General features: G+C 37.1%; 1 protein-coding gene across 1 annotated transcript in view; it reads left to right on the top strand.

Moving 5' to 3' along the window:
• The window catches only part of Sestd1 (SEC14 and spectrin domain containing 1), a 110,270-nt gene that overhangs the window by 36,774 nt on the left and 60,712 nt on the right, over positions 1 to 12,784 (top strand). The window contains exons 3-5 of the mRNA XM_063259381.1: positions 248 to 356; positions 8,168 to 8,258; positions 12,377 to 12,490. Of these exons, the coding sequence (XP_063115451.1) occupies positions 248 to 356; positions 8,168 to 8,258; positions 12,377 to 12,490 (314 nt within the window). The remainder of the gene's footprint in view (positions 1 to 247; positions 357 to 8,167; positions 8,259 to 12,376; positions 12,491 to 12,784) is intronic.

Here is a 12,784-nt window from a genome sequence, read left to right as displayed (position 1 = left end):
TTACACTGGGAAGTAGACTAAAAGGGAGAAAATTAGAATGATAACTGCCGTGTTGGAGGATTCATTGGTGAATTTTTTTCTAAGTGTTCATAATTTTGCTGTATTACTAGTAACATTTATAAACAACAAATAGCCATTAGATTTTTTTTAAATTATAGCTTAAGCTTGTTATTGTTTTCATACCTTTGGATTCAAGTATGTATTATTCGTATGATGTCTTAACATCTGTGTTAAACTTATTTTATAGGAGGAAAGGACAGACGAAGTGGCCTCATTCTGACAATTCCATTATGCCTTGAACAAACAAATATGGATGAATTGAGTGTCACTTTGGACTATCTACTCAGCATTCCAAGGTGACTCTAAAGGTGTCTCTTCTTAAATATCAATGTTTTTAGTGGGCTAGTTATTCCTGATGTTGTTGAAGTATACTTTGCTTTTTACCTGCTATTGTTAGCTGTGAAATTATCATTAAAAGTGCTAGAAATTAATAATTTACAACACAGCAGCTTATTGTATGCTCGTAATATGCAGCTTTATAAAATGAATGTACTTTCTGATAGAACTGTGGGGGACCAGCGGCGGCTGAAAAGATAAGTATGAAATATAAATGACCTTTATTTTGAGAATGGGGGGGAGAGACACCCCCGATCCCCTGGGGCATCCCCCCAACACATGGAGTGGGGGCATATATGTATCTTAGGTTGGGGGTGGTGCCTGAGGGGCATTAGGGATGCACAAGGTAGCCCATTGGTATTCTTTTGGCACCAGGGGCAAATCCCTAGGGGTGGGGGAGATGGAGCTCCTTGGTTCTGCCTGAGGCTTTACTGGCTACAGTGTCCTGTCTGGGCCAAAACTCTTTCACCTTCAACTTTTCAGGAACATGCCTGTATGCTATGGAACCTAAGAAAAATTAGAGAAGCGAATTTTTTTAGATCACCGTTTCATTGTACTGATATAAAACCATTTATAGGTTCTAATTGAGTAAAAGCTTAGGTTTCAAATATTTTTATTTTAAAATTACAGAAAAGTTTATTGATATTTTAATTCATAGGTTCTTGAATTTCTAATTTCATAGTTCTTCAGGGAAGCAAAAAAAAAAAAAATAACAAACAAAGAACAAAAAAACAACAAAATAGCCTTTCTGTTTACTCAAGTCTACCAGCTTTAAAAGCAACAACAACAAAAAAACCCCTGCCCAACTTCCTCTCTCATAGCTAATATTTGCAGGACCAAGTTGTAACTATGTGTTAGAATCATCTGGAGTTTTTTGTTATAATTTTCAAATTCTAATGCCCAGGCTATCTACTTTTAGAGATTCAGATTCAAATCTGTTGAGCAGAATTTTCTTTTATTCTTTAAGCTTCCTATGTGACTGTACCTTGCAGCCAGATTTGCAGAGCATTGCAGTAAAGCATCAGAATGAGGGCAGGTTTCTGGGTGTTAAAAGGCAGTGGTGGAAGGAGCTATAATTGAGCTATAATTTGATGATTACTTTTGTGATTATTTTTCAGTATTGGGGCTATAAAGCTGTTGAAGTGAAACTTTTCTCTTCCTATTCTTTCCTCTCTTCTCTTTTTTCCAGTCTTCCCTTCCTCTCTCGTCTCCTTCTGGACAGGAAAATCACTGGATTCAAGTCACCATTAATTTCTGAATAACCTTGCTAATCCTCTGAGCTGCTGATTGCTAATTTGTATTGCTTACTGTTAGGTAACAGAAACTAGTCACGCTTAACAGCTAACAGATGGTGAAAATAGTATTCATAGATGGATGCATGCAGGGTTAAATGTTGCAGGGAACTTGAAACCATGTGAATCAACTTTCTGGTTTTAGACTGTAGAAAATAGAGGTCAGGGTTATTTGTGTAGGACAGTGATGGCGAGCCTATGGCACACAAGCCCCAGCAGACTGTTTGTATCATTGAAAGCTCTAAACGATTCTGTGTCATTCATCTGGGACCTTCATAGGAATCCAGCTCAGTGTAGTTCTGTATCTGGCATTCCAGTGATCTGAAAAACTTACTTGTTTTTTAAGAGATTAGAACATTCCTCAGCAGGATTAGAGATCGGTATGCTATCTTTTGATGAACATACTGTTTTTATCCAGGATTGGAACATGTCATGACCCTGAGTTCTAGAAGACACAGTTTGCTTGTGATTAGGTTTTAGAAAACACATGCATGCACTAGATTCGCTCTCAGAGAAGCGGGATGCGCACAGCCTATAACGGGCCCTGGGGCACTACAGCAGGCTGGGGTCAGCTCCATCCACTTCTCGCTCGTGTTTACTCTGGTGTATAAGCGGGGCGGGGAGGGGGCTAGGAGGTAAAATAGCCTACACTATTTAATTTTTTCTCCCTCTTTCATTAGGAATTTAAGCGTGATGTGTCTAAGGATAATTCTTAAATTTTTATGTAGAATTTTATGAGAAGCAATAGCTTCTCACCTTTTTTAGATTTCAAGTGTTTATGGTGTTTCCCTAGTAATATCAAATAAGATAATACCCTTGACTATGAAAGACTCCAATTAAAGTGTTTTTCTCATTACTCTTCCACTTTACGAAAATATCATATGCTCTAGAGGGAAGAAACTATCTTAGACATTGTATTTGTCGGTGTAGTAACGCATACTTGGTCAGTGTTGAGAAGTCACTGGCTATGGGTTTTTGCCCTTAGTTATAATACTTCAGTGTTGTCAGGACTCTAGATTCAAATGTGTGCTCGTCGGGCCTAGTAATAGCCCATTCTCAGAGCTTTTCTTATTGTTAGAAACACAAATAGACATGTAGAAGTTGTTTGATAATAATAAATTTATCTGGGTTGGTTTTGTCTTCCTTTTTGAACTTTAGATTCAGAATAGACATGGGGATTTACTTACGGATCATGATTAGGAAGCAGATTCAAATATAGTATTACAAAAGAAATCTTGAAAATCCTTTTCATTCATTTCAGAATTTTCTTTCAACAGTATATTCAGCATTATTTAAAAGCATAGTATTTTCCAGCTCAAAGTAAACTTATTTATCATCCAATTAGAGAATCATAGAATGTCAGGATTAGAAAGTACTTGATCAATCACCCATTCTAGCCACTTAAATTGTTTTTATAGAAGTGCTCCTTAAGTATGTGCCCAAATTATTCTTGACAGAAATTCAACGTCTTTTGAAGCTATCGTTTCACTTTTTTTAAGATCTAGGTTTTTGAAATTCAAATTTTGATTTGAAATCTTTTTTTTGTAACTGTAAAAAAATTGTTTCTATTACAGAAGAAACAGAAGGAGCCCCTGAGTGGTTTATGCCTAGCGTCAGCTGGGCAGCACTTTGCTTGCATGCTGACTGTCCCAGCGCTTGGGCAGGCGTCACTCGACCAGTTGATTGTTTGCATGAGATACACTCGATGTCTGTTTATTAATTTTATACCAAATTTTTTTACATGTTTTTTATTTAGAATGTTGTGTTCGCCTTTGCGGTTTGTTTAGCGAAATGAGTAAGTTCTAGTTATTTGTACTAATTTTTATTTGTGCAAAACAACCTATAGTTTTGTGTTACAATCTATGAAAACTTATCATAAGTAGATTACATATAAATTTTATACTTCTTCAGAATTCAATTTTATTCTGTTTTTTTTGTACGGGGAATTGAACTCAGGACCTCACACTTGCTAGGCAGGCGCTGTGCTGCTGAGCTAAATCCCTGGCCCCAGTGATGTTCATTTATAATACAAAATAAACATGTTTTGGACACTGAGACTGAATAGAAAGGAAGTGCCAAAAGACCTGCAAAAGAACTGATAAAGGGTGAAATGTTAACATATCAGAGAGGAAAAGTCTGTGTTACGAAATGGAAGGACAAAAATTAGCTGCTCATAAACAGAAATGATGGAACTTGAAAAAAGAAATGAAACTAAAATTTTCCAGTAGTGGTCAGTGAGTATAATCACTCTGTGGGTGGTGTGATAGAGTTGAGTAATACCTAACAAGCTATTTCATAATCAAAAAATGAGGAAAAATATTATAAAATATTAATGCAGCTTCTGGACCAAAAAATATGGAACTCATTTATTCAAAGTAAAGGGGTTTAAAAAGTCATTTACAAACCTGTGTGTCATGGCACACACACGAGACGGAGGCAGGAGCACTGTCATGAGTTCCAGGCCAGCTGGGGTACCTAGGCAAGGCGAAGGCCAGACTGCTCTGCATAGTGAGACTTTGGCTCTTAAAACAAAACAAAACAATGAAAAAGTTTTTCAAAGTCATTTACAATTTAGATTTGGTCTCATAGAATAACTTAAAAAAGGGGTTAGTGAAATGCAACTGGGACATCCGTCATTGACGTCTTCACCATTACATTTAGTGGGTAGACATTTATTAAATATCACCCATAGAGAAAAAAGGAGAGGCCAACACGACAGATTAAAGTGTGTTGTTCAAAGAAAGACAAGAATGCAAAAAGAATTCAGAAAGAAACTAGCTACTAGTGTCCACATTATAGCATTGTGTTGCGTGTTGAACGTTTTAAGGTACATCATACACAGAAAAACTATTGAATAAATTTGATGAAATTGTCGCTTTTATACTTCCTGTTATAAAATTAATGAAAAATTCAAATTTTAGCCACTCCATGTTTAAGTAATTGGACTGATGAGTGGTTAATGACTTGGCAGAAGTCACGTAAACACAAAAGTGATGATTTCAGTCACTCAGTAAACACGCAAGTGCCTGTGAGGAGCTTGCCAGAGGAGCTTCTTGTGTTCCAGGTGCTGAGCTAGTGGGTGAGCAAGGCAAATTCAGTGACTGGAACACTCTGATGGTCAGAAAAATATTTCAAGTGTGTGGTGTATTCCCGAGTTTATGAAACCAAACATGCAACGTCAGGAGAGTAATGAAGTGTGTGTGGGGTGGTAGTTTACCAAATGATAAGGTAGCATTTTATCCCGGATACACAGATGCTTGATGAAAGCCTGTGTGAGAGAGAGTGAGTGTTAAGTACAAAGCACCTAAGGCAGGAACAAGTTTGGCTGCAGAAACAGTGAGGAGGCCAGTGGGGTGTCAGCAGTTTGAGAGAGTGGTCGCACGGAGGCTGGGTCAGTCACAAATGACTAAGTAGGCAGTGGTGAGGGCTTCAGTTCTGAATAAGAAGGAAAGCCGCTGTGTTCTAACTGAGGAGTGATGTGAGGTGTATCATCTTACATTTGAAAACACCCTCTGAATTTAAAGTAAAGTGTGCTGGAAACTGCCTAAATATGAATGAGCTGATACTGTTATTGCCTAATGAAGGTGAACTGTTAACAAATAATTACAGTGAAAGCATAAGTAAAGTTAGTACCATTAAGTATGTCTAAGCAGAACTCTGTGAGTGGAAGAGAAGGGGTTCTGAGTTTTGATCAGAGAGTAAGTGAAGAGCAGCAGGATACTTAGCACAGGAGAGGCCTCGAGAATCCTGTCAGGAGTGAGCGAGCCTAATCAGGAGCCTCACTTCTTTTACACCAGGTTACCTTTAAAGACTCTAATTGAGTAGGCATGGGAGCCAGGAGCCCTGATTGTTTTTTTCTGTACTGCTTTAAAAATAGTTGCAAACATTAGTAGTATTAAAATTTATTATTAACAACAGTTTAGGTCTTCCAACATGCCTTTTATAAAGACATAAAGGCACAACATGCTTCTGCATGAAATATGTTGTTTTTAAAAGCAGTTTAAATCACTGTTCCACTTGTAGTTAAAAATACTATCACATTTCACACATTTGAAAGACAAGTGGTCTTTTTTTTAAATTTCTAAATACTATCTTTGAGTTGTGTATATTTTTATTTTTTAGTAAAATGTGAGAAAATTATGATTAAGGGTGTTTTTTTGAGACCTCTAAGATAAATGTAGCGTTTTATTGTTTTGAGATCATTGCAGATGGTATTTGCAAGCTTCATTACTTTCTTAGTTGAAATACACAGATTAATTTACAGTATGTATTGATATATAAATGGGTAGTTTCGTAAATCTTATTCAACAAAGTGGATGTGTAATCTACATTTCAGATATAGATGCCAATGACAAGAATGTACCACTTGCAGGGATGGCACACTCTTGCTGGAAAGGCCCTCCACCAAGCAGCTCTGTGTCATGACTCCTCCGCCTGCAGACTCCCATGATGCCCTGGGAGAGTCCCTGAGTTGTTGCCTCTTGTGCAGAGACTATGCTCATGGAGGCCTTCCTATGTGTCTTGTTGTGCAGAACTCCAGGGCTTTTCTCCCAACCGGAGCCCACAGCTAGTAATTAGATTTAAGACTTGCATCCCTTCACCCATGAACATTTTCATATACTATTAATCCGGAAGTGAACATTGTATTGCATTACCTTTTTCTTTCCTGAAAAACCTTTATTGGATCTTTTGTTTTGTAATATAGATCCAAAAAAAGAGTACTTAAGTTTTTTTTAAGACTGAGATTTAATTTGCATAAGTATAAAAATTTACCCCCTAATAAGATATACAATTCAATAAATTTACCCCTTAATAAGATTTATAATTTTGTGGGTTTTGATACATATACATTGTTATCATGCTAATTCCAGATAACTTTCCTCATCCAGGATAATCACTGTACCCATTAACAATCACTCCCACTTCCTCTCCCCACTGATCATTGCCAGCCACTCCCATCTCTAGATTTGCCTGTTTTGGATGTTTTATATGAGTAGAACCATACAGTATGGCCTTTTGTGTCTGGCTTTTGTATTTAACTTAACATAGTATTTTCAAGGTTAATTTATATTGTGGTGTGTCAATTTATTCTTATGGCTGAATAATAATTTCATTGTTTATGTTTCTGTTAATCAGTGGATAGCCATTTTTATCATTTCTACTTTTTGACTATTGTGAATTATGCTAATGAGCATTTACATGCAGTTTTTTGTGTGGACATATATTTCATTTTTGCCTCAGTTCTTGAATATATTCTCTGTTTACCTTGGAAGATCAGCTTCTGTCCCTGCCTAGAGAGGAGTTTGTTTCTCTTCTGATGTTAGGGTTTCATCCTCATGTTTGTGGTTTTACTGTTTCTCAGTAGAACTGGACGCCCGTTACTTCCTAGGAACCCCCTTGGGACTCTCATGAACGCTTGGAGAGCGTAGGAGAGGACCAGTAAAGTCTCCTAGGCTTTGAACTTAAATCCCAGAGGAGGTCTGCTGTCTGCCTTTCCTAAATGTAAGGAATTGAGAGAATTTGGGGTGGGGACAGCTTCCACTGTCGTATCTTCACTGTGCTAAGCAGGCTGCAGCTCTTTTCTCTGTCCTGGAGGGAGGCCAGTTAAGATCCTTGGATTAAATTAATAAGGGAAGTAATAACAACAGTAGTAATAAGTGCATAGTTTCATCTTCAAGATGGAATTTTCTATACATGAGTTATATTTTGCTAGAGTGGACTTCTATGATTTAATAAATACTTGAATAATTGAATATCATATAAGAATAACACATTTTCTAACACACAGGATCGTATTTTGCTGGTCAAATGACTGAGAATGAATGAGAGAGTAGACGTGGGTGAGACACGATGTATTCAAGCTTGTATCACTTTGTGTAACAAGTGCTACCTTATCTCATTACACTCTCTCTAAAGAGCCCCACGAAGCTGGTTCCCAGTGGTTTAGCAGTAGCTTTCTGATGGGGACAGGCTCATACTTAGAACCTTAGCACTCGGAGGCTAGGACACGAGGATCAAGAATTGATTGCCATCCGGGGCTACATAGTGAAACCCTGTTTTTTAAAAAAAAATCAGAGACAACAAAAAAGTTGTTATTTTCTCCTTTTCAAGCAATCACTTCATAAAACTTCCATTTCTGATAGGAAAGAGAGGCAGGAAGTGCACAGGGCACACGGCAGTCGCGTGTTACCCACGTTAGTCTGGTCCCATTGACGTAGGGAGAAATGAAGAGGCTGGTGGGACTCCGCAGGTGTTGCTTTGATTTCATCGCTTTCTAAGATGTGAAATCTCCATTTCTTTTAGAATGTTAGCTTGTGAATTTGGACTTCCAAACACTCCAAAGTTTTACTTAATACTAACTTAGACCAAACTAAGTGATGTGACTTCTACCCCGTAATTAATAAGGCTTTTACCTTCTTTACTTAGAATTATGAAATCTAGTGTTTGTTCTAATATTTTGTAATTTTGTTTTGTTTCAGCGAAAAGTGTAAAGCTAGAGGATTTACTGTGATTGTAGATGGCAGAAAATCACAATGGAATGTGGTGAAAACAGTAGTCTTAATGCTACAGGTAATTTTTGTGTGTGTGTGTCTATCAGGAATAAATGATCCTTATTTTACAGCAACAGATCATGAAGAAAATGCATTTTATTTATTGAACTATTGGACCTGGACCTTTCAGTAGTAACTGAGTCATGAACATGCACATACAACTGTTGGATTACAAGTTTAATTACATGTGTTATATATTTGGATTTATATAATAAAATGAGTCTCAGCCCCCTTGTAAAGGTTTGTAAAAGACTGAAAAAAATACACTATGTTGAAGTAATCTAAGCAAGGAGCCCAGTGGTTCTTGAAGAGTGTGGGTAAACCCCTGCGGACTCGCCGGGGGCCTGCACGCCATGTGTGTGCATCACGCTGCCTGGGGCTCCATGGTGAGCAGTAGGCAGGAAGCAGGCCTGGGACGGCCTCCTAAAGGCTTCTCAAGTGGCTCTGGTATGTCTTCCATTCTAGTCCCCTCTTTTTCTCCAAAATACGTCACAGTTCATGATGATTGTACTACTTAAGAATAGCCCAGAAGAAATGTACTCAGTAGCAATGACCTCAGGGGTTTAGTAAATCACAAATTACCATTTAATGCACATCTATAGTTCTAAAGTCCTTAAGAGCTGAAACTAGTCTGGTGTTTTGTATTTCCTTGTGTTCCTCACAGAATGTTTCTGTGACCTCTGACATGTAGTACGTGCCTTATAGATATTCTTGGTTTATTACAAGAGCATTAAAAATATTATGATGTGATACAGAAAAATGAAACATTTGAGTGATGGAAAGTGGGGTAGAGTGCTCTCACTGCTTTCCTTAAAAGGGCTCCTCGACAGGTAAATTTTGAGTTAAATAAACAGAGGTCACTTAATATTTAAATGAACAAAAATGAAAAGCCATCCTGGCAGGGACTACAGCTTAGTGAAGGGAGCTGATAATAGGCCAGTTCGGGAAGAATGTGGTTTGGTAGTGACATGTGATAGTGAACATTCAGATGGGTATCAGTGATAAAGAACGACTAGAGAAGAGGGAGGGGACAAGGACATAAAAAGGAGAAACAATTGGAAGCCTTTCTGTGGAAAGGAATATAATAGAAAAATCCGAGTGACAACTAAGGAGAATGATTCTCTTCTTTTGAGACAGAGTCTCACTATGCAGTTCATGTTGGCCTTGAACTCAGTTTGTAGCCCAGGCTGGTCTCCAGCTTGCAGCCATCCTTCTGCCATAGCCTCCCAAGTGCTGGGATTTCAGGCGTGTGCCACCATACCTGGCTTAGGAGAACGATTCTTAATGTTTTATCATTTTTTAAGATAGTTGGGAAAAGGGATTTCAAGGGTGGAAACAAAGTGATTATAATTTTTAGTTTTAGGTCCACTCTTAAAATGGTTCAGGAACTGTGCCAAGCTTGTTGTATAAATTTTACTCTCGTTACCTCATAGAGCAGGATACATTATCTCTAAAGGTCAATTGAAGTGCAAGGGTTTTAAATTACTTGAAGTTACTTTGTGCATTTCCAAGCATCTCTGTCCACAGCATGTATCCCTAGTGGTCCCTAGATTCTCACCCTTTGCCTCATTCTTTGTAAAACCACTCAACTTTTGGTCAGTAGGACCATGCTGTTGGGTTGGAAAGGCAAATCCATGCAGTCAGTTTCTAAGGGAGCACAGACTGATACCCCATAATATTTTTTGCCAAATAGATTTCGGGCACTTCTGTATCTCACATCCTAAAGATGAACTCTTCTCTGTAAAAGTTGTTAAAATAACTCTTCGGTGAGAAATCCATTAATTATGATCTTGTGTTCTTCCTTTCATCCTGTCATTCAACTGTGTCACAGATGAGCTGTTTGGGACTTGCTGTTTGAACTGGACTTTGGCAGTTTTGAAGAACAATCAGTGGATTTAATTCCTTCTTGCGATTTCTTTTCTGATAGGTATTTTAACAACTTTTGGATTTATTAATAGTTAACATTTTTGGAAGTTGCAATGGCCTGTTGTTTACTCCTAGTCATAGCATTTCTCCCTATGAGTCATTCATTGCTTTTATCTCCAGAGTTAATGATGCCAAATGTTTGGGAGGCCAGACCTTGAAGCTGGCTCTGCCTATACCTTTAGGAAACAATTTCTCCTGTTTCTTACAGATTTCATGTTAAAGATTTTGAGATAATAAACTTCCAATGGTCAGTGTATGATTAAACTTCAAATCTACCCTAAATTTGCTAGACTCTTGGATAAAAAGTTCAACATTACTGAATTTTGCTTGCTGTATGCTAGTGATATCCTAATCACTGTGGGGAGTGCTAGATTTTTGAGTCCAGTGACATGTTCACATTGAAAAATTTTATACTTTCTTAATGGTTATTATTATTATTTAGTGTTATCCTTTGCAATTCACCATAGAGGCTGGACTCTTGAGTTTAAATAATAATTTACTGAAATTCAGTCATACCTGTCATTTACTTAGCATTCATAGCTGCTTTTACTCTCCCTCTAAAGAACTGGATAATTGTGACAGAGACTGTATGATCTGCAAAACCTAAAATATTTGTTGTCTAGACCTTTGTGAAATCATTTACTGACCCCTGATCTACAACATAAGTGGTGTAGTAGAACCTTAGAATCAGATAGATCTAGATTCTATTCTAACTTAGACAAGATAGTTCTCTGAAGCTAAAAATTATTCTGCTGTAGGTTTTGAGAATGAAATGCACTTGTTAATGAGACTTCACTTTCTCAACAAATATTTGTAGAATATCTTTGTAAGTAAGGCATACAGTGGAAATATAGGGGTGACCTAATAGATAAGGACCTGCAAGTGGCGAGCTTATGTGCTATTTGAGGAATCAGACAGTGAACAAGAAGTAAGCAGATTAATAAATACCGTCACATTAGCTTAGCAGGGAATGCCAGGAAGAATACAGAAGTAAAAGGAGACTTAGCTCACTCTCTTTAGATAGAGTGAACAGGGAAGGCCTCTGTGAGAAGAGCATTTTGAATAGAATCTTAAATGACCGAGAGAGTAGTCTTAGTATAGGGCAGAAAAATTCCCCACAGAGGAAGTAGCCCTTGGCGTAGTCCTGAGGTGGGAACAGACTTACATTCAGGAACAAGGAAGGTCAGCATCCACGTGGCAGTAGAGGAGGATGACTAAGGGAAGCAGTCTGAGGTCAGGTCTGAGAGGCCAGTAGGGTCTGACCTTGGGGGCCTCAGGGGCCTAAGAAGAGGGTTTGAGTTTTATTCCTAGATAAGAGAATGTCAAGCAGGCAGACTCGTTAGGGGAGGATATTTGAGAAACCTGGCAAGTTTGGGGATGTTAGTAGTGCGGGTAGTAGAAATGGTTAGATTTAAGATGTACTTCAAAGTTAGAATCTATGGGACTTCCTGTTAAAACATATTTGAAATACAGTGTACCTTGGTTCATGAACACTTTCGTTTGTGAACAGTTGGTTCACAAACAGAAGCATTAGGCAAAAATTTGTTTTTGTTTGTAAACTTTATATTGGGTAATGAACACATAGGTGGACATCTTTTCTAGAGTTGTGGAACAAATTAAGCTGCTGAACTAAGGCACCACTGTACTTACTAAGTCATAAATGTTAATTTCCATTCTTCTTTAGGTAATATGAATAGCCATATCTAATAAACTTGAAATTGTATTCTGTCAAAGGCTAGCCATTTGTCCTCATCAAATTAATAAGTGCACAGAATCTTATCTTCTTTGTGTAATCACTGATAACAGACATTTTATGAGAAAATTGATTTTACATCTTCTGAAGAATTTCTTCAGATAATCATGTAACAAAAGTTTTTTGTATCACGGAAAAATGTAATAATCTTAATAACTTATCAGCTAAGACGAAGTCTCACAGTTTAATTTATATATATTCCTAATTCATACTTTGAATAGGACAAAAATAATGCATATATACTCTCTGTTTAACATTGATTGATATCTTTTCTAAATTGCTTGTCTTTTATGTCTTTATTGCCATTTATGGTTGAAGTTTGAAGAATTTCTTCTACTTTATTGTTTTCTCTTCCAAAGTCTTTTACTTAGCATAAGGTTAATACCTAGTAATTGTAATTTAGTAAGTTATTCATTTTATATGTGTAATTTGTATTTTTTTTCTTTTATGTTTTACAGAATGTTGTTCCAGCTGAAGTGTCCCTTGTTTGTGTAGTGAAGCCAGATGAGTTCTGGGATAAGAAAGTAACACACTTTTGTTTTTGGAAAGAAAAGGATAGACTTGGCTTTGAGGTAAGAATAAAAGAAGTGTACTTTGCCTTTTAAAGTAGATTTTGCTGTTATTATTTTGTTGAGATTGGTCCTAAGTAGTACTCAGTTAGCATACTTGTTGAATGAATTGTGATTCTTTGTCAAAGACCACAACAGCTTTATTTTCATTTACACTCTATCATTCTTTAACTCCTTTCAATAACTAGAACCTTTTTATTTAAAAAATTTCATTGGGTTACTAAGGAAATTTAATGAATATTAAGAAATCCTAGGCATTTTAGAATTGAAACTAGAATCTGTTTTCTATAATGCATT

This window comes from Cavia porcellus, unplaced genomic scaffold (genome assembly GCF_034190915.1).
Source record: "Cavia porcellus strain 051 isolate PalLab524CR breed Dunkin Hartley unplaced genomic scaffold, mCavPor4.1 scaffold_12, whole genome shotgun sequence".
Lineage (NCBI taxonomy): Eukaryota > Metazoa > Chordata > Mammalia > Rodentia > Caviidae > Cavia > Cavia porcellus.
Note: the sequence above shows the minus strand (reverse complement) of the source record. Positions and strands in the feature narration are given on the sequence as shown.